The 25,461-nt window shown below is 42.2% G+C and overlaps 1 protein-coding gene and 1 long non-coding RNA gene across 14 annotated transcripts in view; one reads left to right on the top strand and one right to left on the bottom strand.

Annotated features, from left to right (window-relative positions):
• The window catches only part of LOC149121559 (uncharacterized), a 40,071-nt gene extending 16,547 nt beyond the window's left edge, over window positions 1–23,524 (bottom strand). For 5 of the 13 annotated variants that reach the window (XR_016223340.1, XR_016223342.1, XR_016223343.1 and 2 more), the window contains exons 1-2: window positions 23,109–23,522; window positions 19,154–19,222 (exon numbers count right to left, since the gene is read on the bottom strand). This is a non-coding gene — a long non-coding RNA (uncharacterized LOC149121559). Of the gene's footprint in view, window positions 1–2,238; window positions 2,297–10,239; window positions 12,015–19,153; window positions 19,223–23,108 lie in introns of those variants that run through there. The other 8 variants (XR_016223337.1, XR_016223347.1, XR_016223344.1 and 5 more) reach the window with 4 other exon arrangements.
• LOC149121560 (olfactory receptor 7E24-like) lies at window positions 15,126–18,347 on the top strand. Its single transcript, XM_089316349.1, has one exon. It carries the CDS (start codon window positions 15,342–15,344, stop codon window positions 16,320–16,322), a length of 981 nt encoding a protein of 326 aa, XP_089172475.1. The 5' UTR covers window positions 15,126–15,341; the 3' UTR covers window positions 16,323–18,347.
• Window positions 23,525–25,461: the final 1,937 nt, after the last annotated feature.

Raw genomic sequence — 25,461 nt, 5'->3', positions numbered from 1 at the left:
GGGAGACCTGGATTGAGATGAGTATAAGAACTCGCAATCTCTACCTTGTTCCAGCCACAGCCATCACAGGCATCTGTGGAGTGAAGCAGTGAATGAGAGCATGCTCTCTAAGAAAATGAGCTAAAGGCCGGTGCCATGGCTTACTAGGCTAATGCTCCACCTGCGGCACCAGTACCGAAGGTTCTAGTCCTGGTCTGGGTGCTGGATTCTGTCCCGGTTGCTCCTCTTCCAGTCTAGCTCTCTGCTGTGCCTGGGAAGGCAGTGGAGGATGGCCCAAGCACTTGGGCCCTGCTCCTGCATGGGAGACCAGGAGGAAGCACCTGGCTCCTTGCTTCGGATCGGTGCAGTGCACTGGCTGTAGTGGCCATTTGGGGGATGAGCCAATGGAAGGAAGACCTTTCTCTCTGTCTCTCTCTAACTTTGCCTGTCAAAAAAAAAATGAGCTAAAAACAATATTAGAGTGAGCACACACATCCAAAAAGGGAGGAATGTCATAAAAGCCAGGAATGAGTAGATCCCTGGAAGACAACAGGCATACAACAGTATTTCCTAGTTGTGAAGAATCAACCTTAGTTTGGGGTTCAGACAATACACTCATAGCTTTATAGATGACTTATAAAAATTGTGAATGCATTGAATTTGTACCATTGTCTTAAAATAAAAAAAAATTAACTGTTTTTAAAGTTCCTTTAATTAGACTTTTTTCATAAATACTAGATTGCATATTACTATGGTCATAGACTTGTGAGGTCTAATGTTCTTGGCTTTCTAATATTTGTGAGACTCCTTAAAGCTTTTGCATAGAGAGAGGTAGCACAGAAACCAATCATAATATCTCTCAGAAGATTGAGTTGTCACCACTGAGAAAGGAGACAGAATTTGGTTGCTGAGTGTGAATATGAAAGTGGAGTTCTAGAAGCTACAGGGAAAGTTTGTATCAAGCAAAAAATGCATGAATTTCACAACTGTATTACAACAAGAAAACCCTTTTCTTTGAATTCAACTTATTCTGTGAAAACTAGAGTTACCCTCATGCTATATCCATACATACTTGACTTGAAGACATATGGAGTGCTGGGTGCCTGTTTATCTGTTTCCTTTTACCAATCCTATTTTCCTTTCCAAAAGGAGTCCAGGTTGTTTTGAAACACAAAATCTCACACAAGTCTCAGAATTTCATCTCATGGGCTTCTCAGAAGATCCAGCCCTGCAGCATCTCATCTTTGGGCTGTTCTTTTTGATTTACCTGGTCACAGTGCTTGGGAACCTGCTCATTTCCCTGGCCATCAGCTCAGATTCCCACCTCCACACCCCCATGTATTTCTTCCTCTGTAACCTGTCCTTGGCTGATGTGGGTTTCACCTCTACCACAGTTTCCAAGATGATTGTGGACATCCACACTCACGGCACAGCCATCTCCTATGTGGGCTGCCTGACACAGATGTCTCTCTTTATTATCTTTGGGTGCATGGGTGATTTGCTTCTGACCGTGATGGCCCATGACCGGTTTGTCACCATTTGTCATCCACTGCATTACCAGGTCATCATGAACCCCTGCCGCTGTGGCTTCTTACTTTCCAGGTCCTTTGTGGCCAGTGTTTTGGAATACCTGCTGCAGAATTTGATGCTATTAAGAGCTACCTGCTTGAAAGTTGCTGACATTTCTAATTTCTTCTGTGAACCTTCCCAGCTTCTCACCCTTACCTGCTCTGACACTTTCACTCATGACACAGCCATAGATTTTGTTGGCATCATCATATATGGTTTTCTCCCTATCTCAGGGATTCTCCACTCTTACTACAAAATCATTTCCTCCATTCTGAGAGTCCATCAGCTGGTGGGAAGTACAAAGCCTTCTCCACCTGTGGCTCTCACGTTGTATGTTCATTTTATGGAACACCCCTCGGGGTGTATCTCAGTTCAGCAGCCTCACTTTCTTCCAGGAAGTGTGCAGTGGCCTCAGTGATGTACACTGTGGTCGTCCCACTGCTCAACCCCTTTATCTACAGCCTGAGGAACAGGGACATCAAGAGGGCCATGTGGAGACTTCTCAGTCAGCAAGCTATTTAGAGCACAGATTGGAAAGGCAGCAAAACTCAGCATCCAGACCCTAATATCTCACCTGGTTCATCACATCACACTTGAGGCTCTCATGGCTTTCATTCATCTTCTTTTGTAACTGAGATTTCCTGTTTTTCTCTCTGTTTATGGAAAAATTATATATTTACCCTTGCATACCTGACTCATATTGTACCTATGGAGCCTTCTCTAGTTCATTATGGATGATCCAGGTATCCTGGAAAAAGAAAATATACTTTGATTTTTTGTTATTTAAAATTGATATCTTTTCTATAATTTGTATGTACTTTCCATGCACATTTCCATTCATATCCTTCTAACTTATTTGATCTCATTATCCATGAGGATGCATATGACTGCTCCTTTTTATGAAACCCTCTAAGGAGCTTTAAAAATTCTGATGGCTGGATTTCACTACCAGAGGTTCTGATGTCTTGAACTTGAATAGCTAAAGCAATCTTACGAGACACACATAATTTGAAAGCATCATAGTATCAGATTTTAAGACATACTACAGGGCAGTTATTATCAAAGCTATCTGGTACTGGAGAAAAAGTAGATGTGTATACAGATGGAACAGAATAAACACTATAGACATCCTCCATGCTTCTACATCCAACATCTTTGATGAAGGAACTAAAATCAATCCCTGGGGCAAGCACAGTCTCTTGAACAAATATTCCTGGGGAAACTGGATTTCCACATGCAGAATTATGAAACTAGACACCTTACCCAAAAACTAGACAACTTACACAAAAATCCACTCAAAATAGATCAAACACCTAAATCTATGACCTGACACCATCAAATTACTAGAGATCACTGGGGAAACTCTGCATGACATTGGCATAGGCAAAGACATCTTAGAAAAAGACACAAGAAGCGCAGGGAATCACAGCAAAAATAGACCAATTCTCCTCTGCCAAAGAAACACTCAGCTACATGAAGAGGCGACTGACTGAATGGGAGACATTCTTTGCAAACTATGTGACAGATAAAAGATTAATATCCAGAATTTTTAAAGAACTCAAGAAACCTAATAAAAACAAAACAAACAATCCAGTTAAGAAACTGGCAGAGGACTTGGACTGTCATTTTTCTTTTTTTTTTTTTTAAAGATTTTTTATTTATTTATTTGACAGAATTACAGATAATGAGAGGGAAAGACAGAGAGAAAGGTCGTCTGTTCATTGGTTCACTCCCCAAATGGCCACAATGGCCGGAGCTTTGCCAATCTCAAACCAGAAGCCAGGAGCTTCTTCCAGGTCTCCCATGTGGGTGCAGGGGCCCAAGGACTTGACCATCTTCTACTGCTTTCCCAAGCCACAGCAGAGTGCTTGATTGGAAGAGGAGCATCTGGGACTAGAACCGGCGCCCATTTGGGATGCCGGTGCCTCAAGCAGAGGGTTAATGTACTGTGCCATGGCACCGGCAACTAGACTAGCATTTTTCAAGAGAGGAAAACAAATGGCCAACAGACACTTGAAAAATGCTCAGGATCACTAGCCATCAGGGAAATGCAAATCAAACCTACAATGAGGTTCCATCTCACCCCAGTTAGAATGGCTTTCATACAGAAATCAACAAACAACAAATGCTGGTGAGGATGCGGGCAGAAAGGTATCCTGGTCCATTGTCGGTAGGAATGTAAACTGGTACAGCCAAGGTGGAAGACAGTATGGAGATACCTCAGAAATCTGAATATAGACCTACCATATGATCTAGCCATTCCACTCCTGGGCTGGTGCAGACCTGAGGTCGCCCTGCTTATGACATAAGTCCAAAATGGTGCATGCTCTTTGTCTTGCTCGCCTTTTGAGAGGTGAGTGGAGAGAGAGAAACTCGTGTCCGTATCGGTCACTTTTTTTTTTCCTTCTCTCTTCTAGTTAGCCTGGTGAACTTTTTTGTTTTCCCCCACGGGATTGCAAGCCTCGACCTGACACCATCAAATTATTAGAGAGCATTGGAGAAACCCTGCAAGATATAGGTATAGGCAAAGACTTCCTAGAAAAGACCCTGGAGGCACAGGCAGTCAAAGCCAAAATTAACTATTAGGATTGCATCAAATTGAGAAGTTTCTGTACTGCAAAAGAAACAGGAGAGTGAAGAGGCAACCGACAGAATGGGAAAAAATATTTGCAAACTATGCAACAGATAAAGGGTTGATAACCAGAATCTATGAAGAAATCAAGAAGCTCCACAACAACAAAACAAACAACCCACTTAAGAGATGGGCCAAGGACGTCAATAGATATTTTTCAAAAGAGGAAATCCAAACAGCCAACAGACACATGAAAAAATGTTCAGGATCACTAGCTATCAGTTTAACTCTGTAATTAACACACAATTATTCTTAGGTGTTTAAATTTTAACTGAAAAGTGATCCCTGTTTAATATAAGAGTGGGAATAAGAGAGGGAGATGTACAATTTGGGACATGCTCAATCGGACTTGCCCCAAAAAGTGGAGTTAGAAACGTGCCAGGGGATTCCAATACAATCCCATAAAGGTGGCATGGACCAATGCCATCTCACTAGTCCAAGTGATCAATTTCAGGTCACAATTGATCACACTGATAGGTCTAAGAGTCCAAGGGATCACACAAACAAGACTAGTGTCTGCTAATACTAACTGATAGAATCAAAAAGGGAGAGAATGCTCCATCATGGGAAGCAGGATACACAGTAGACTCATAGAATGGCAGATGTCCTAAATAGCACTCTGGCCTCAGAATCAGCCCTTAAGGCACTCAGATCTGGCTGAAGAGCCCATGAGAGTACTTCAGGCATGGAAAGCCAAGACACTCTGGAAAAGAAAAAAAGAAGACCTAAATGAAAGATCTCAGTGAGTGAGATCCCAGTGCAAAGAACGGGGCCATCAAAGAAGGAGGTACCTTTCTCTGAAGGGAGGAGAGAACCTCCATTTTGACTATGACCCTGTCAGAATAAGATCGAAGTCGGCGAACTCAAAAGGCTTCCATAGCCTTGGAAACTCATGACTAGAGCCTAGGGAGATTACTGATGCCATAAACAGGAGTGTCAAATTGTTAAGTCAACAACAGGAGTCACTGTGTACTTACTTCTCATGTGGGATCTGTCCTTAGTGTGTTGTCCAATGTGAAGTAACGCTATAACTAGTACTGAAACAGTATTTTACACTTTGTGTTTCTGTGTGGGTGCAAACTGATGAAATCTTTAGTTAATATATACTGAATTGATCTTCTGAATATAAAGATAATTGAAAATGAATCTTGATGTGAATGGAATGGGAGAGGGTTCGGAAGATGGGAGGGGTGCGAGTGGGAGGGAAATTATGGGGAGGGAGCCATTGTAACCCATAAACTGTACTTTGGAAATTTATATTTACTAAATAAAAAAATAAAAAAAGAATTATAGATCAATATCTTTGATGAACATAGATGCAAAAGTCCTCCACAAAATACTGATTGAATCCAACAACACATCAGAAAGATCAATCACCCAGATCAAGTGGGATTTATTCCTGGTATGCAGGGAGTGGTTCAATATACAAATGAATACGTGTGATATATATCACATTAACAACCTGAAAAACAAAGGCCATATGATTATCTCAATAGATGCACAGATAGCATTTGATAAAATACAACACCCTTTCTTGATGGAAACATTAAGCAAATTGTGTATGGAAGGAACACTCCTCAACAGAATCGAGGTAATATATGACAAATCCGCAGCCAGCATTTTATTGAATGGGGAAAAGTTGGAAGCATTGCAACTAAGGTCTGGAAACATAAGGATGCCCATTCTCACCACTGCTATTCAATAAAGTTTCAACCAGAGTCATTAGCCAAGAAAAAGAAATTACAGGGATGCCAATTGGGAAGAAAGAAGTCAAACTATACCTATGTGCAGATGACATGGTTCTATAGATAGGGGAAGCAAAGAATCACTAAGAGACTATTGGAACTCATAAAAGAGTTTGTAAAGTGGCAGGATACTATATTAACAGACAAAAATGAATAGCCTTTCTATATGAAGAGAATGTCATGGCTGAGACAGAACTTCTAAGATCATTCCATTTACAATAGATAGGAGAAAAATTAAATCCCTTGGAATAAATTTAAACAAGGAGGTTAAAGACCTCTATGATAGAAATTACAAAACCTTCCAGAAAGAAATGGAAGGAGATAAAAAATGGAAAAACCTCCATTTTCATGAATTGGAAGAATCAGTATCATCAAAATGTCCATATTACCAAGAGCAATTTACAGATTCAATGCAATACCAATGAAAATACCAAGGAAATTCTTTTCAGAACTAGAAAAAATGATGCTAACATTCATATGGAAACAAAAGAGACCCTGAATAGCTAAAGCAATTTTATAAGACACACACAAATTGAAGGCATCACAATACCAGATTTCAAGACATACTACAGGGCAGTTATTATCAAAACTACCTGGTACTGGAAAAGAAAATAGATGTGTATACCAATGGAACAGAATAGACACTCAAGACATCATCCATGCATCTACAACCAACATCTTTGATGAAGGAACTAAAATTAATCTCTCGAGCAAGGACAGTCTCTTGAACAATGGTCCTGGGGAAACTGGATTTTCACGTGCATAATTATGAAACTAGACCCCCTTACACAAAAACTAGACACTTTCACAAAAATTCACTCAAAATAGATCAAACACCTAAATCTATGACCTGATACCATCAAATTACTAGAGATCACTGGGGAAACTCTGCATGACATTGGCATAGGCAAAGACTTCTTGGAAAAGACACAAGAAACACAGGGAATCACAGCAAAAATAGACTAATTTGACCCTGCAAAAGAAACACTCCACGACATGAAGAGGCAACTGGCAGAATGGGAGACATTCTTTGCAAATATGCAACAGATAAGATTAACATTCAGAATTTTAAAGAACTCAAGAAACCTAATAACAACAAAATAAACAATCCAGCTAAGAAATGGGCAAGGGCTTATACTGGTATTTTTCTTTTTTTTTTTTTTTCAAGATTTTTTATTTATTTGACAGGTAGAGTTACAGACAGTGAGAGGGAGAGACACAGAGAAAGGTCTTCCATCCATTGGTTCACTCCCCAAATGGCCGCAATGGCTAGAGCTGTGCCAATCCAAAGCCTGAAGGCAGGAGTTTCTTCCAGGTCTCCCATGTGGGTGCAGGGGCCCAAGGACTTGGGCCATCTTCTACTGCTTTCCCAGGCCATAGCAGAGAGCTGGATTGGAAGAGGAGCAGCCGAGACTATAATCAGAACCAATTTGGAATGCTGGCACCACAAGCAGAGGATTAATCTCCTGTGCCACAGCGCTGGGACCTAGACTGGCATTTGTTTTAAAAGAGGAAATTCAAATGGCCAACAGACACTTGAAAAAATGCTCATGATCACTAGCCATCAGGGAAATGCAAATCAAAACCACAATGAAGTTCCATCTCACCCCAGTTAGAATGGCTTTCTTTCTTTCTTTCTTTCTTTCTTTCTTTCTTTCTTTCTTTCTTTCTTTCTTTCTTTCTTTCTTTCTTTTTCTTTCTTGACAGGCAGAGCGGACAGTGAGAGAGAGAGAGAGAGAGAGAGAGAGAGAGAAAGGTCTTACTTTTTGCTGTTGGTTCACCCTCCAATGGCTGCCACGGCTGGCGTGCTGTGGCCGGTGCACTGCACTGATCTGAAGGCAGGAGCCAGGTGCTTCTCCTGGTATCCCATGGGGTGCAGGGCCCAAGCACTTGGGCCATCCTCCACTGCCTTTCCGGGCCACAGCAGAGAGCTGGCCTGGAAGAGGGACAACCGGGAAAGAATCCGGTGCCCCGACTGGGACTAGAACCCAGTGTGCCAGCACCGCTAGGTGGAAGATTAGCCTATTGAGCCATGGCGCCAGCCTAGAATGGCTTTCATACAAAAATCAACAAACAACAAATGCTGGTGAGGATGTGGGCAAAAGGCATCCTTGTTTACTGCTGGTGGGAATATATACTGGTATAGCCACTGTGGAAGACAGTATGGAGATACATCAGAAATCTGAATATAGACCTACCATATGATCTAGCCATTCCACTCTTGGGAATTTAAACAAACCAAAAGAAATCAGCATATGGAAGAATTACCTGTACCCTCATGTTCACTGCAGCTCAATTCACAACAGCTAAGAGATGGAATCAACCCAGATGTCTATCATCACAAGACTCAATAAGGAAATTATTGTGTGTACACACTATGAAATACAACACAGTGGTTAAAAAAATACTAAAATCCTGTTATTCACAACAAAACAGATACAACTAGAAACCATTATACTTAATGAAATGAGGGTGTCCCAAAAAGACAAATACCACATTCTGCCTGATCTCTGTTAACTAGGAGAGCCCCTAAAATGTAATCTATAGGAGTGAAACTGACACTTTGAGAGGCAATGATTTTGAGCAGCCCTTGTCTCAACTGTTGAGGAACAGTGGATTTTTTCTTCATACTATTTGCTGAACTCTTTACAGAGTGTAGAGTAAATCTTATGAGTATAATGTTAACTGAAAATAGATCTTTGTAAAAAGTAAAAATGGGAACAGGAGAGGGAAGAGAAGGGTGGGAGTGTGCGCAGGAAGAAGGCTAGGTTGGGAAGTATCACTATGTTTATGAATCTGTATACAGCAAATACATGAAAGTTGTAGACCTTAAATAAAATTTTGCAAAAATCTAAATACAATTGGGAGTGAAATGAGCATTTAAGTGATAAGAAAACATCAGAAGCCGCTGGGAACATCTGGTGCATTTGGACCCAGAATGGCTGCCCCTGGTTGTGATGGCACTGGAGAGATTCTGCTGAAAGATGAGAAAGCAGAGTCACTTCTTTCGGCTAGATGACCATGGATCCCCCATGGAGAAGTATGGTGGAATAGGAATAAATACAGGAGGCAGACAAAACCTGCCTTTCGGAATGCTCTCCTGCAGGACAATTTGGCTGAGAGCATGATGGTTTGCTAGGTTGTCTGATATGCTGGAGAGATGTAGTCAGTCTGTGGTGCTCATAGACCACCACCAAAAGCACTGTACATCTCAGAGTGCTCAAGACCACACAGGAGGACAGATCAGCCTGTCTTCAGCCTTACAGAATGCTGGTGCCAAGGGCAGGCATTTGGCAGAGTGGTTGGGATTCCCCTTGGGATGCCCACATCCCGTACTGAAGAACCTGAGTTTGTCTCTTGGCTCCTCTGTCAGTTCCCTCTTCCCATTAAAGTGCTCATAGAGAGGCAGCAGATTTTAGCTCAATTAATTTCATTCCTGCCTCCTGTGTGGGAGACTCATGTTGAGTTCTTAGCTCCTGGCTTTTTCCTGGCCAAGTTCTATGGGTTTTTTGGGGTGACCTGGTGAATAGAAGAACTCTTTGTCTCCCTTTGTCCCTCTACATTTAAATAAAAGTGATAATTTTTAAAATCTCCTGATACTAATGCAGTAAAAATTGTACTTCTGTCTCTTCCTCCCAGATTCATCCACATTAGGAGGCCCAGGGCTGTCTGTCTTCCCAATAGTCCTAAGGAGAGAGCCTCAGCTCTTATTGCTTACTGGGAATGATGTGGCAATGGGACCTCATTCCCCAGTCACGTCCCACAGCAAGAGAGCTCAGCTCAGTGTGTTCTATGGGATACAGATGACCCATGAGGCACTGTTGAAACATTTTTCCTCCTATACCAGACCAGTAGGATGGTTGGAATAACTAGACTGACCAGCCCCAAAATGAAATGCTTTTGTACATATGTAGGATCTTTCATAAGTTCACAAAATACATATTATCAACTTATCAGTTAATTACATTTTTCTGCAAACTTTTTGAAGTATGCTTTTTCACCTACTGCTTCTGAAGTATTGAAGTATAAGGACAAAGAAATATGTAACTATCAATAGTTTTGTAATCTTGAGTATAATTCAATAAGAGTCACAACCTGGCGATGAAGACTAATTCAAATTAGTAAAAAGCATGTGAGTTCCCAAGACATAAAATACAAACCCAAGCAAAGTCTTAGGAAATGAAATAGGAAGCTCTATTTAGAGACTAATGCTAACCGAGAAAGTGAGAAAAGTATTTGATTATTGGTATACAACATACAATTCTCCTGAGGTTTCATGATGAATAAAATGGATTGGGAGACAAAGAAAATCACATATTCAGCTGTGAAATTGAAAACAGAAGGCTGAGTTTTATGTAAAGATTTTGCAACTTGGATGTCAGCACCAAAGGGCACAGGTGACCTTCCTTGTGGACTTATTTTCTCCTATTCCTCTTCCATGAATATAGGCAAGTCTTCAGGGACTAGGGTTCATGGCCTGGCTGGCTAATTGGGAGCTCTGTGCATTGAGCACCCAAGGTCCTAATAATGAACTGGCACATTCATACCTTGGCCTTCCTGGTGGAAATATAGTGGCTGCACTCCCATTGTGAGCATCTGCACAAGGACCCTGCCCAAGTTTGTCTCCAGTCCTGAGTGCAGAACCTGAGGCTCCCTCCATTGCAGTCCAGGCAGAAGAGGAGAAGTGGAGCCATCACCCATGGTCATGCCTCAGTTGAGACCCAGTGCATCCCAGTAAGTGCGGAGGGATAGCAGGGAAGGAGGTTGGACTCTTAGGAACATTGTTTTCTCCTCATCAGAAGAAAAGTGAGAGTTGGGGTAGACTTGTGGGAGGGAACCAATAAGCAAAGCTTCAGCCCAGAGGACTGTGAAGTCTATGTTCTTGTTTCTCACAGGAGTCCCAGATATCTCTTTCCAAGTTTGGCTTTCCTCCTGTATTAACTCTCTCTCCCTCGCAGTCCTCTCCGTGACAGAAGCAAATGCATCTCTAAACTGTCTCCTGAACACAGAAACATGATCATAAAGGTGATGATGAAGATGCCAGGGAGCATAACATCATGGGCGTTAAGAGGGCTTCCTAAGTATCAGGCTCTGAACTCTGTTGCAAGTAGGCTGTTTCACTACATCTGCACAATCTCCCAATTTCTGTTGCATAGAGGAGCTCAGCACTTTTTTGTGACTTGTATCTGATAGTCAAGTACAAAGAATTGAAGCCACCTTGTAAAAAAAAGTTATTATATTTGAAAGTTACAGAGAGGGAAAGGCAGAGAGAGAAAGTTTTCCATCCACTGATTCACTCATGAGATGGCCACATAAGCTGGGGCTGCACCAGGCTGAAGTCCGGAAGTCCATCCAGCTTTCCCTTGTGGGTGCAGGGGCCCAAGGGCTTGGATCATCTTATGTTGCTTTGCCAGGTGTGTTAGCAGGGAAATGGATTGGAAGTGAAGCAGCCAGGACTTGAACTGTGGCCCATATGGGATGCCAGGGCTACTGGCTGCAGCTTTAGTCAATACACTGGCTCCTGAAACCACATCTGAATCAGACACAGGGCACATGGCCACTCTACCCCTCTGGTGACCCCAGCAGCAGTTTCACTTTCCTTCCACTGTGTTCTTTGCATGGGCTTCTCTGTCGATTGTGGGCAGTCTTGTGTGAAGTGTGGCGGAGCTCAAAGGCTAAGATCACAGGAGCCCAGGCCCACGATAACTCAGAGGAAATGGCTCTCCTGACCCCACACCTGGGTTTCTCTTCTGCCTACTTGCTCACCACTCTTGTAATCACTAAAGTCTTCTCAATCAGAGACATAAAATGGGGTGTTGGTTTCCATTTCTGACTGCAGAACTGGAAAGAGATTACCAACGGTCCTCAGAGTTTCCTGTAGTTTAGATCACTGGAGCTCTGTTTAAGTCCTTCTGAGCAGGAAGAGATAATGAAGAAGTTGAATACATCAGATTTCAGATGCTGACAATGTAGTGTTGAATCCTATCTGCTCCACTCCAAGTTGTTGGCATCTCTGAGAGTTAGCATTGTCATTTGAGTTGGGACCTCATCTACAGAGCCAACAAAGCTCTTGTCCTCCAATGAGAGGACTTCGGAATATTCATGGAAAAATGGAATGAAAAGTATGAATTACTGCTTTTGAAATCCACATAGATTTTTTTCATAATACATTATTTTCCATACATTATAATTTTTACAGATGCTTTTTTTGTAAAATAAACACATTTTTATCTAAAAAGGCTTTGAAACTTCAATATGGATGTGAACATGTATTTTTGAGAAGAATGAAACTTTCATTTTTAAATTTTTTTATTTTTTATTTTTTGACAGGCAGAGTGGACAGAGAGAGAGAGAGACAGAGAGAAAGGTCTTACTTTTGCTGCTGGTTCACCCTCCAATGGCCGCCATGCAGCCGGTGCACTGCGCTGATCCAATGGCAGGAGCCACGTACTTATCCTGGTCTCCCATGGGGTATAGGGCCCAAGCACTTGGGCCATCCTCCACTGCACTCCCTGGCCACAGCAGAGAGCTGGCCTGGAAGAGGGGCAACCGGGACAGAATCTGGTGCCCCGACCGGGACTAGAACCTGGTGTGCCGCTGCCGCAAGGTGGAGGATTAGCCTAGTTAGCCATGGTGCCAGCCACTCCCTTTCCTTTCTTAATGCCCTAATGCTGTACCTTCCTTGGCAGAGTGGAGGCATCAGCAATGAAGATCTATGTTACACGTTCAGTAGACCCTTCCATGGCTCGCAATAACTGGCTGTCATCAGTGTGGCTTTAACACACTGGTGCTTTCTTGAAGATCACTTTCAGGAAAGTCCCACAGAACTAGAGACCATGGAATAGCTTGTGCTTGCATCTCTGTGAAGGACACATGGATCCTGTAATGGCAATTAATGTAATCTACAGCAAAATCTTTTGTTTCTGAGTATTCAAAAATCAAGGCAGAACTGTGTTTCACAGATAGCACAAATGCACAGGAGAAGGGGACAGGCAATGCTTGTGCTCTCCATTCTCCTAGATGATAACCTGTCACAGATATGGGTGTTATTCTTCCTGTGTCCAGTGGACAATACAATCACGGGGAGGTGGAGAGATTTACACATGTGTTGGCATGTATTGTAGGTGAATGATGCTGATTTCCTTACTCCCTCCATACAGCAAGCAGAAATAATGTTATGCCAAGTAGAAATAACATTCCCACACAACATGAAATTTCTTGTTATTAGGAAAGGATTACTACTAGATATTACACAGAAAAACATTTGATGATACTAATATAGAGTTGATATAGATATACAGATAGATAGATGGTGTATCAAATATATAGTTAGTTGGTTTATCAAAGATGTACTTGATTTTTTTTTGGAATATCAAACAGGTGTTGGACAAAACCATACATGCATCCAATTTTGCTACTCATCCAGAAATCCTCACTTGTGTGATATGAAGAGAGGGGCATATATTTTCAAAAGCTTGTCATAATAATGCACGGACTAATTAGATGATGCCCCCTCCCAGCTAAAGACGTGAAGCAGATGAAATGTTTGAAGTGAATGTACATCCCAGAGGGGCTTAAAACCCAACTTCAGTGCACCCTAGTCTGTTTCAGGGGTAGTAGGTGTGTATACTAGATACCTTCACGTACTTTTCAGGTGAGGTTTAAAGAAATCTACTTAGAGATGCACAAACTAATACTGACAAGAAGGTTCATGCGTTGTGGTGCACTTGGTTGAGCCTCAGCTTGGGAAACTCGTCTCTCCTAGAGAAGTACCTGGTTCGAGTCCCAGTTACTGATTCTGACCAAGCTTTCTACTAACATGCATGACAGACTCGGATGATGACCCAAGTACTCAGGTTTCTGACATCACTTAGGAGATCTGGATGGAGTTCTGGGCTCCAGCCTCAGCCTGAGCTCTTGTGGGCATTTGGGGAGTGAAGCAGTGGGGGAAAGATACCTCTTTGTCAAATAGGATGAAAAATGAAGAAAGAAAGATAAAAAGATTGAAGAAAACTTCCTTCCAACAGTCTTGTAGGGCAAACATCCATTTCACGGATGAAGAATCTGCACAAGTATGTTTACATTACTTCCTGGAATTCTCTTTTATATATTTCTCAGTTCAATCAGCTTCTCCTGCTACAGTAATGAACTACAGTTGTCTTAGGGCAGATAAAGTTATGTTATTACAACCCATGAATAAGGAAAGGTCAATATGAAAATATTTTCTTTATGCATAGGAAGATTGGGACTCAAAGTTGACTTTGTGTGCTCTCTGATACCAAACACTTCAACGGCAAATAGGAAGGTTTATGATCATAAAAACTGTAAAGCGGCATTACCAGGTTGTTATGAAAAAAGAAAAATTTAAAAAATATTTAAATAAGATACACCTCTCAAACACAAGATAATTTACTGATATCTTGAGGAAAATACAAAAATTACCTGTTTAAGCTTTTGAAAATTCAGACATTTCTTTTAAAAAATCCTTATTTCTGTTCACTGACAGGTGCAGAATACACTAAAGTTACACTTGATCACTGATTTTTGTATGATTATGTGCACTTAACTAAACCACATTTATCAAAATTTGACCCCCACCAGTGACTAGGATAGAAGTTATGGATCACATGGCAGACAGACACACAACAGTGTGCCCACAACATGGTTAAGATACCCCCTCCACAAGGGAGTGTCTGAGCTTGATTCCTGGCTATTGTTGATTACTCAGCTTCCTCCCAGACTGTGGGAGGCAGTGGTGATGACTAAAGTACTTGGGTGACTGTAACCCATGTAGGAGACCTGGATCAATTTCCAGCTCCCAGCTTCTGTAGTAGTCCATCCAAAGACATTGTAAGCATTTAGGAGTGAATCAATGGATGGGTGTGCTTGCTTTCTTTCTCTCTCTCCCTCTCCCTCCCTATCCATGTCTCTCTGTGTGTTTCCCTATTAAACAAAAAGGAGATACAAAAGGGAAAGCAGAAAACTGGAGAATGATGAAACCTCTAAAAGATAACTAACACACAACAGTATGTTCCAATCATGAATGATCAACATTAAGTTAGTGTTGACATAACACAGTCCTGGCATTTAGAGCACAAATAAGTCAATGAAATTTGTATTATTGTTAAAATAAAGTATATTTAACTGCTTCTTAATTACGCTTATTTAGAATATTATCTTTGAAGACAAAAGGGCATTTCCTATTCTTTTTTATTAAAAGACTTGGTTGCATTTGACTATGTTCATGGACTAGTTATGTCTAATGTTCTGGGTTTCTTAACTTTTTAAAGTTGCTCTAAAAAACATTCTTTTAATTATATTTCTTCTGTGGACCTTAGAGTTACCCTGATGTTATACCCATGATTAGCTGAATTAAAACTATATGTAGAATAACTATATGCAAACACTGTGGGCCCATGTCTCCTTTTTCCATCCCTCTCTCTTTTTCCAGAAGGAGCACAGGCTCTGTTGAAACACAAAATCTGACGTGTGTCCTAGAATTCCATTTCGTGGGCTTCTCAGAGGATCCAGCCCTGCAGTCGCTCCTGTTTGGGCTGTTCTTGTCCATGTACCTGGTCACAGTGCTCAGGAACCTGCTCATCATCCTGCTCATCATCTCTGACACCCACCTGCACACCCCCATGTACTTCTTCCTCTGCAACCTGTCCTTGGCTGACATGGGTTTCACCTCCACCATGGTTCCCAAGATGATTGTGGACATCCACACTCACAGCACAGTCATCTCCTATGTGGGCTGCCTGACACAGATGTCTCTCTTTCTCATCTGTGGATGCATGGATGATTTGATTCTGACTGTGATGGCCTATGACCGGTTTGTAGCCATTTGTCATCCACTGCATTACCAGGTCATCATGAACCCCCGCCGCTGTGGCTTCTTGGTTTCTGTGTCTTTTGTGGCCAGCCTTTTCGATTCTCTGCTGCACAACTTGATATTATTACCAGTTACCTGCTTCAAGGCAGTTGAAATTTCTAATTTCTTTTGTGACCCTTCTCAGCTACTCAATCTTACATGTGATAACACCTTCAACCATGACATAGTCATGTATCTTATTGGTATTGTATTTGGGTTTTTCCCTATCTCAGGGATCCTCTTCTCTTACTATAAAATTGTGTCCTCCATTCTGAGAGTCCCATCCCCAGACGGGAAGTACAAAGCCTTCTCCACCTGTGGCTCACACCTGTTGGTCGTTTGCTTATTTTATGGATCAAGTTTAGGCGTGTATCTCAGTGCATCATTCTCCACCTCTTCCAGAGAGAGTGCTGTGGCCTCACTGATGTACACCCTGGTCACCCCTATGTTGAACCCCTTCATCTACAGCCTGAGGAACAGGGACATCAAGAGAGCTCTGCAGAGAACTCTCAACAGAATTAGCTAATCTCACTGCCCTTGCCATCCTTGTGTTCCTAGAACTGAAATGGGCAGCTTCAAGATGTCTAGAATCAGTCCTCAGGTCACAGCATGTGAAGGCATCTATCATCATCTCCATGTCTTTTGGGCTTCTCTTACCACAACCTTTCCTCTCAACATATGGGAAGCTAACGCTGTAGGCTGGGGCTTTAACTTGCTGTGTCACTGTGCAGGCCCCAGGTTGGAGCTCTTAAAAAAATCACTACTCTACTTTCCACCTTTCTTTAATAAAAGGTCACTCATGGTCACTAACCTTAACTACATATGAAGTGTGGTACATTTCACTCATCTCTTCTCTCCCCACTCAGGCCTCATTGTTGGAGAGAGTCCCTTTAGTTACCATTTCTGTTCACATGTTTTTCCCTCTTTACCTCTGTCCTGCAGTAGCTATTGGACCCATTGCCCATATTCCGTTCTCTCCATTATGAGAACTGGATTTGTTTCTGTTTCTTGACTGATGAATACATCATGACAAGGGGCAAAGGTAGAGGATGAGCTGTGATAGGAGTATTTAAAAATGTGCACAAGGGGGCGGCACTGTTGCATGTTAGGTTAAGCCTCTGCCAGCAGTACTGGCATCCCATAGGGTGCTGGTTCGAGTCCTGGCTGCTCCACTTCTGATGCAGCTTCCTGCTAATGGCCTGGGAAATCAGCGGTGGATGGCATAAATGCTCAGGCCCATGCACCCATGTTGGAGACCCAGAAGAAGTGCTTAGCTCCTGGCTTTGGATTAGCCCATCTCCAGCTGTTGCAGCCATTTGGGGAGTGAATCAGTGGATGGAAGATCTGTCACTCCTTCTCTTTCTGTAACTCTGCCTTTTGAATAAAATAATTTTTTTCATGTGTTCAAGAAATCAAGCCAGTTTTCAATATCAGTCTTCTCATAAACACAAACGAGGCAGAATTTAGGGTCTTCTCATTTCTGTTGATGACACTCATCTTTTGAGGTGGGTGTTAGTGCCATTTGGGATGCCTGTACTGCAGGGCCTGGTTTTGAATCCTAGCTCCACTCTGATTCTGAATTCCTACTAATGTGCATCTTTGGAGGCAGCAGGTGATGGCTCAAGCAGTTGGGTCCCTGCCACACACGTGGGAGATGTGGACTGAATTCTTAGCTTCTGGCTTTGGCCTGGCCCAGCCTTGGCTGCTGTGGGCATTTAGGGAGTGAACCAGTGGATGGAGAACATTGCTCTCTCAATCTCTCAGTATTTTCCTTTCAAATAAAATAAATTTTTACAACTAAAAAAAGGAACATTCTTCATGTGAGGGAAAAACAGCAAATGTCCTATTTCATTGTGCAAACATAACTCTCCAGACATAGTATGTCTGGCAGGTGAGAACCTTAATTTTTTTAAAAGAAGGTTTGCTTATTTGAAAGGAAGAGAGAGAGAAAGAGGGAGAGAAAGAGGGAGAGAAAGAGAGAGAGAAAGAGAGAGAGAAAGAGAGAGAGAAAGAGAGAGAGAAAGAGAGAGAGAAAGAGAGAGAGTGAGTGAGAGAGAGAGAGAGAGAGAGAGAGAGGGTGAGAGAGAGAGATCTTCTGTCTGTTGGTTCACTGCCCAAAAGGCTGCAATGGCTGGGCTATGTCAGTCCAGAGCCAGTAGCCTGGAAGTCCATCCTGGTCTCCCATGTGAGTGTCACGGGCCCAGGCATTCAGACCATCATTCACTGCTTTCCCAGGTGCACGGGCAAGGAGCTGGATCAGAAGTGGAGCAGCCTGGACTTGATTGGTACTGAGATGAGATACCAGGTGGCAGGCAGATTAACCTGCTACACCACAATGCCATTCCTGTCCAAACACTGAATGAGGCAATAGCACGTGCCTCCCACTCTTCAGGTTTCCAGTCCATCCAGCGGGAATGGTTCCTGTGCTTTCCATCACCGGAGGTGCCATGAGTGTTAGCCGGCCCATCACCGGAGCCACCACAGGTGTTAGCTGGTCCATTCCCGTGCCTGTCTTCTTGCCAGTCCTCAGGACAGAGCCTCAGCCCCCATGGGTCCCTGCACACAGGAGGGAGAACAGATTTGTGCTCCTTGGCCGTGCCCCTGAGCAAGGCAGCACGGACTGCAGGGTGCTTTGGGAGATGCTGGGTGTGAAGGATTGTCAGGAACATATTTCCCCAGTATCAGTTCACATCAGATGGGTGGGAAAGCAAGACTGGCTGCCAGCTTTCAGCTCAGAGGTCTGTAATGTTTATGCTTTTCAGTCTTGCTGGGAATTTGAGAATCCAACTGGTACCAAATGCTTGCTCCATGACACCATCTTGAGAAAGGAGCCACAGTTGGAATCTGTACTGCTGTAGGAGATAGAAACCCCTGTATATCCTCATCCCTGGGCATCCACAGTCACTCCACCATTCAGGCAAGAGGAGCACAGCCTCATAAACCTAGCTAGACCCTGCAGCAGCAGCGACCAACATTTTAGCCTAAGCAGTGTCCTGCACTACACTGGTCAGGTGGTTCTGCACAGCAAAGTGGGTCCTATTCCCAAAACCTTAAGAAGGAGTGATCACCTCTGTGGATACAGGACCATGTCCCCTACTTCCTCAACCCCCACCAGGGCAGTGCAAGCTCTGGTTTTGGTGGGTGTGAGCAGTGCTGCATGTTTGTCCCAAACTCCCGCCCAGCCGTACTGTGGATCCTTCTGAGCCTGCCCTGACTTTGAGGGGACTCCAACACCCCACTTTTGTCAGTGTACAGATCATTGGAAAACAAGCATCAGAATTAAACTATACTATAGACCAAATGATTCTTACAAAAATAGCACATTAAGTCCAACCACAACAGGATACATCCTCTTACCACCAGCATGAACCAACAGCAAAGGAAGACCTTTCTCTCTGTCTCTCTCTCTCTCACTGTCCACTCTGCCTGTCCAAAAAAAAAAAAAAAAGAATAGTCTTTAGGACACACCATTGATTAGGCCACAAAACAAATCCCAGCAAATTCAAAAAAATCAAAATCCTATCACATTATCCTCTCTGACCACAATGGAGTAAAACTAGAAATGGTCAGCCAAAGAGAAAACAACTCTAGAAGTTATCCAAATACATGGAAATGGAACATCTTGCATCTAAATGAAAAGTGGGTCCTTGAAAAATAAGGAAAATTTAAAAATTCCTTGAATCTTATGAAAATAGAAACACAACAGCTGAAAACTTATGACATATCAGAAGCAATTCTAGCAATTCTAATGAAAAGTTTATAACAGTAAGCACCAACACACACACACACACACACACACACACAAATACCACAACCTAACTACATCTTAAGGACCTTGAAAAGCAAGATACAACCAAGCCCAAAGTTAGGAGGAAAGAAATAAACATCAGAGCAGAAATAAATAAAATAGGAAACTAAAATAGAAAAGATTAATGAAGTAAAAAATTTGGTTTTTTGAAAAGATAAAACATATATCTTTAGCTAGAGTAAAACCAGAAAGCAGACTTGAATAAATAAAAGCAGAGATGGAAAAGGAGACATTACAAATGACACCACAGAAGTATAAAGAGCCATTACAGACTATTATGAATGACTACACACCAACAAATTGGAAAACTTTGAAGAGGAGGACAGATTTCTACACCTATAACTGACCAGGATTGAACAACAAAGAAAACCTGAATGGATCAATAAAAAGTAGTGAGATGGAAGTGTAACAAGAAGTCTCTGGACAAAGAAAATCCCAGGACCAGATGGTTTCACTGCTGAATGCTAGCAAACTCCTAAGGAAGAACAAAAGGCAATTAATCTCAAAGTACTCCCAAGTAATTGAAAGGAAGGGAACCCTTCCAAATGCATTCTATGAGGCTAGAATTACCTTGATTTCAAAACCAGTCAAGCACACAACAGAAAAAAAAACTCTAGGTCAATATCCCTGATGAACACAGATGCAAAATTTCTCAGCTGTATACTAACAATTGGCATTCAATACACACACCAACAAAAGTCCTTTAGTATGATGAAGTATGAGTTCTATCAGGGATTCAGAAATATTCAGCCTATGCAAGTCAATAACTAATATATCACATCAACAGAAAAAAAGGCAAAATTCATATGATCCCCTCAGTAGATGCAGAGAGCATTTGGCACTATTCAGCATCCACTCGTGACTGAAGATCTTAAATAAATTAAGTATAGAAGGAATACACCTCAACACAGTAAAGGCCAGATGGGACAAACCCATAGCCAACGTGATCCTGGAAGGAGCAAAGCTGAAACCATGTCCTCTAAGATCTGGAACCAGAAAAGGCTGTCAACCTTCACTGCTCTTATTCAATATAGCATTGGAAGTTTTAGCCAAAACAGCTAGGCCAGGGAAAGAAATAAAAGGCAGACAAATAGGAAAGGAAGACATCAAATTGCCCCTGTTTGTAGGGAAATAAAGCTGAATACATTCACCAGGAGACTAGTAGAACTGAAAAAGAAGTTCAGTTGCATGGTACAAATTCAGTGTGCAAAACTCAGTAGCATTTCTATATACCAATAATGAACTGCACCAGAAAGAAGTAATTACAAAAAATTGTTATGCCTTGCAATCCATTTAACCATGGGTATGAAAGATCTCTACTATGAAAATTACATAACACTACTGAAAGAGGTAAAGAAAACAAAACAAAAAAGATTTGCAAGATATAATTAAAATGTCCATACTTTCTGAAGAGGTTTCCAGATTCAATGCAGTCTCCATGAAAATACCAACTACATTTTTCATGCAACTATTAAAAATTTATAAAATTCAATCTTGAACAAAAACAACAAAGAGGGAGGAACCAGAATACTAGATTTCAGGACATTCCACAGAGCTATTTCAACTAAAACAGCATGGAACTTGCATTAAAACAGTCATGTAGAACAAAGGGACTGAATGGAGATCAAAAAAGTGAATCCATGAATCTATAGTCAACTTTGACAAAGTTGTTGAAAACACACATTGGAGCATGGACTGTCTCTTCAGTTACTGGCAAGGGAAGACTGTATATCCATATGCAGTTAATTGAACTAAGATGTTCCCTTCCTCCTATACAAAAATCTACTCAAAATGGATCAGAGATCTTAATGTAAGACCCAAAACTATCAAACTGCTAGAAAGAAAAGGGAAACACTTCAATATAATACCACAGGCAATGTTTTTTTTGGGGGGGTGATAAGATCCCAAAAGCACAAAAAAGAAAAGCAAAAACATATCAGATTGTATCAAAGAAAGAAACTTCTGCACAATCAAGGAAGCAATCAACAAAATGAAGAAACAACCAACATAAGGTGAGAAAATATTTAAGCTATTCTTCTGACAAAGGATTACTATCCAGAATATATAAGGAACCCAGAAAACCTAATTAGAAAACAAAAAATCCAGTTACGGAATGGGCATGGAGTATGAATAGAGATTGTGCCCTTGGACTGGCCTTCAGGGAGAAACATACACATTTAGCCCAATTCCAGGTGTGCGTTTCTGGTTCCACATGCTTAAGAAGCTATTTGGAAGGCAAGTGGGACTTCTAATGGCAGACAATAAAGAAACAACACGTGGGGACTCTAATACTGAAGTTACTGGTGATAGTAAAGGGCTCACTGAAGCAGCAGTTATGTGTTGTCAGGGGCAGCAATCAGCCAGCAGATGAAGCAGCCAACATGTTCCTATATAAATCTCCTACCTGTAGATGGCACTCATTCCAATTTTTAGCTTGTCTAACAATTGCCCCTACTGATACTAATTCAGACACTCACTGAAGAGAATCATATGGGCTTCCATCAGTGTAGAAAAGTTGGTATTATAATCCTGACAAACATGTTTTCTATACCTGACAATTGTGCCTTTCAAATTGTTGAGGCTACATGTGACCATACTCATTATGGAAAGGAGTTGTATTTCAATGACTCTCAAACAATCTGACTGGAAACAAGGAATCACCCAAAAGTGTATGTTGTGTGCAAACACCAACAACCACCCCAAAGAGATGGGAGTAGGGCTGGCATTGTTGTGCAGAGGGTTAAGCTGTGGCTAGCAATGCCATCATTCCATATCTGAGTTCCAGTTCGTGTCCTGGCTGCTCTGCTTCTAATCCAGCTGCCTGTTAATGCACCTGGGAAACAGTGGACAATGACTCAACTTTTGGGTTCCTGCACCCATGTGGGAGATCTGGAGGCAGTTCCAGTCTGGCCCAGCACCAGAAGTTGTGGACATTTGGGGAGTTAACCAGCAGATAGTAAACCTCTCTCTTTCTCCCCTTCCCTCTGTCACTCTACCTTCTAAATAAATCTTTTTTTTTTAAAGCCCAAAACATAAGTGCCCCAAGTCCCAGGCTCACAGTTCTGGGGACAACTACCTGGGGGTCAGCAAACTGATTTTACTGTGATGTTGACAAGCCAGGGGACTTAAGTACTTGGTAATAGTTCTGGATATTTTTACCAGTCAGCTGGAAGCATACTTGAATCAAATCTAAAAAAGCTACGGAATTCAGTAAAAAAAAAAAAGACTTAACCACATCATCCCGAGGTTTGGCCTCCTTGAGGGCGACCACTGGCCAGCATTATATGCAGCCATCCCACAAGTTAAGATCACCTTAGAGCTTTCTCCAGGCAGAAACAAGGGGAGTCTGTGTGACCCAACAGCCCTGCTGAGTTTGGGTAAACATGTCCAGCCATGAAGTCGACCGACCAACTGGACAGTCAACAAGTGGGAGTAAGGACTACTGAAACCTCATGCGACTGGTGGATGGAGTTCTCCAGCTTCTGCTGGGTTTGGCTGACTTACCCATCTGCTTTCCTGTTCTCTGCTTATTTGGTCTCCATCTTCTTTGTTTTCCAACCATTTTCATTTGTAGCCAAGAAAGCCCGAGCCGGACCTCCTATTGCAAGACCTTTCGTTTCCATGGGAACCTGCTCCCCAGTCCTTAAAGTTCATTTGCATCCTGCTTGAAGCCCTTTAGGGCTCATGACCCCAATGAAGCCGGAAGTAGCCAGACGACAGTGACCCCCTTTCCCCCTTTTGATTCCATCAGTTATAAACTGCAGGAGAGCTCAACACACTTCTGCCCCCACAGAAGCAAAACAAGTAGCCTTGCGTTGGCTAAATGCTTGCTGAGAATAACCAGGTGTTCTTGCAAATAAAGGGGTGGGAAGGATCAGGGGGAGGCCGTTGATTGGATGCAGCCAAACTCAGTGGTTAACACATTTCATGCAGGAGAAGCATGCAAGTCTGATTCAGCTGTGGCCGCTTTGTGGCACCTGTGCTGAAGCCGGGCTTGGCCCCTCACCATCACCTTCCTGATATGAAGCTAACCCCTCTCTTTATGTTAAATCTTCAACACCAGATGAACATGAAATAATGTAACACACATGACACCTTGGCAGGCATGTGTGCCTACTCCTTTCTGAAGTGCATAACTCTGCCTGGAACTTCCCTAAACTTAATGAATATGTATAACTTCCTTAGAAGTAAGCCCCAGGACCTGTAACTTCCAGCTCCTCTGGGAGCCTAGTATTTAGTTATCGGCCTTGTGCCTGAATTGTACAGATTTGTTTATTTATTTGTTTATTTATTTATTTGACAGGCAGAGTGGACAGTGAGAGTGAAACAGAGAGAAAGGTCTTCCTTTTTCCATTGGTTCACCCCCCAAGTGACCGCTACGGCTGGTGCGTTGCGGCTGGCGCACTGTGCTGATCTGAAGCCAGGAGCCAGGTGCTTCCTCCTGGTTTCCCATATGGGTACAGGGCCCAAGCACTTGGGCCATCCTCCACTGCCTTCCTGGGCCACAGCAGAGAGCTGGACTGGAAGAGGAGCAATCGGGACGGAATCCGGCGCCCCAACCGGGACTAGAACCTGGGTGCCGGCACCGCAGGTGGAGGATTAGCCTAGTGAGCTGCAGTGCTGGCTGTATTGTGCAGATTTAAATATAATCTTCTCTACTCCAAGAGCAAACCATTGCAGGTATGTTCCATTGGCAAAAGCAGTTGACAAGAACCCATGGATTTTCTGCCTGGTTACAACACCACAAAGAAATAAGCTGATGGATACATTCATTAGCCCCATTTAATTATTCCACAATGGATATGTGCATTGAAACATTGCACTCTTTCCCATAAACATATAACTGCCAATTAAAATAAAATTAATTTTACGAGTTTCTATGAAGATTATATAAAGCAAATTTTAGATGATTTTCCCTTTTTAGCTCTAGGACATGCGAGAAACAGATGTATATGGAGAAACAGCTTTTTCTCTCTGTCCTTGTTATCTTTTTTCTTTTCCTCAGTGATGGACTAAAACAACCTCAGGAGTTCTAGATTCATCCCTTGAGAGCACCAGTTACTGAAAATTTACTTTTTAGTGGAGCTGCTTCCTTGTGGTATTTGAGGAGAAAAAAAAGTGTACTTATAAATGTTTAATTGGGGTAGGGAGAGCTTCCTTTTTTAAAATTTAAATTATTGTTCACGTGAGAAGGAGAGAGAGAGAGAGAGACAGAGACAGAGAAAGTTGCCATCAACTCTGTTTACTCCCCCGATGGCTGCACCAGCCCAGCTGGAGGAGGAGCCAGCAGTCAGGAACTGAATCCAGGTCTCCCATGTGGTGGCAGGAACCTGATCAATTGAGCCATCACTGCTACCCGCCAGGGTCTGCATTTGCAGGACTCTGGAGTCAGGAGCCAGAGTCAAGTGCTGGACACAGGTACTCTGCTGCATCTTCCATGTTCTCACCACACACACACAAATGGTCTTCATGTGAGGTGTCCACTTGATTGTAATAATAATTTCACAACTTATAGGTATATTACAACATCAAAATCTATGATTTTTATTTGTTAATTATACCTCAGTAAAGCTTGAAAAATTAGTATCTTGAGAGATTTGATGTGAATTTTATCATAATGAAACAAAAAATTTAGAAAGAGTGGCATTTTGATACATACAGTACCATAGTTGAACCTTGAAAACATGATGGAACTGAAATAAAACAGACACAACATGTCAGATATTGTATGATTCCACTTCAGTGAGGAACCCAGATAGAGAATTCTCAGACACTACTGTAGAACAGAGGCTGCCCTGAGGCTGGAGTTAGAGAATGGGCAGTTGTTTTTTGTAAGGTGTACAGACTTCTGCTTGGG

The sequence above is a fragment of the Oryctolagus cuniculus genome, chromosome 16 (genome assembly GCF_051225735.1).
Source record: "Oryctolagus cuniculus isolate XC-2025 breed Fujian yellow rabbit chromosome 16, ASM5122573v1, whole genome shotgun sequence".
Taxonomy (NCBI): domain Eukaryota; kingdom Metazoa; phylum Chordata; class Mammalia; order Lagomorpha; family Leporidae; genus Oryctolagus; species Oryctolagus cuniculus.
This window is presented reverse-complemented; position numbering and strand designations above follow the sequence as displayed.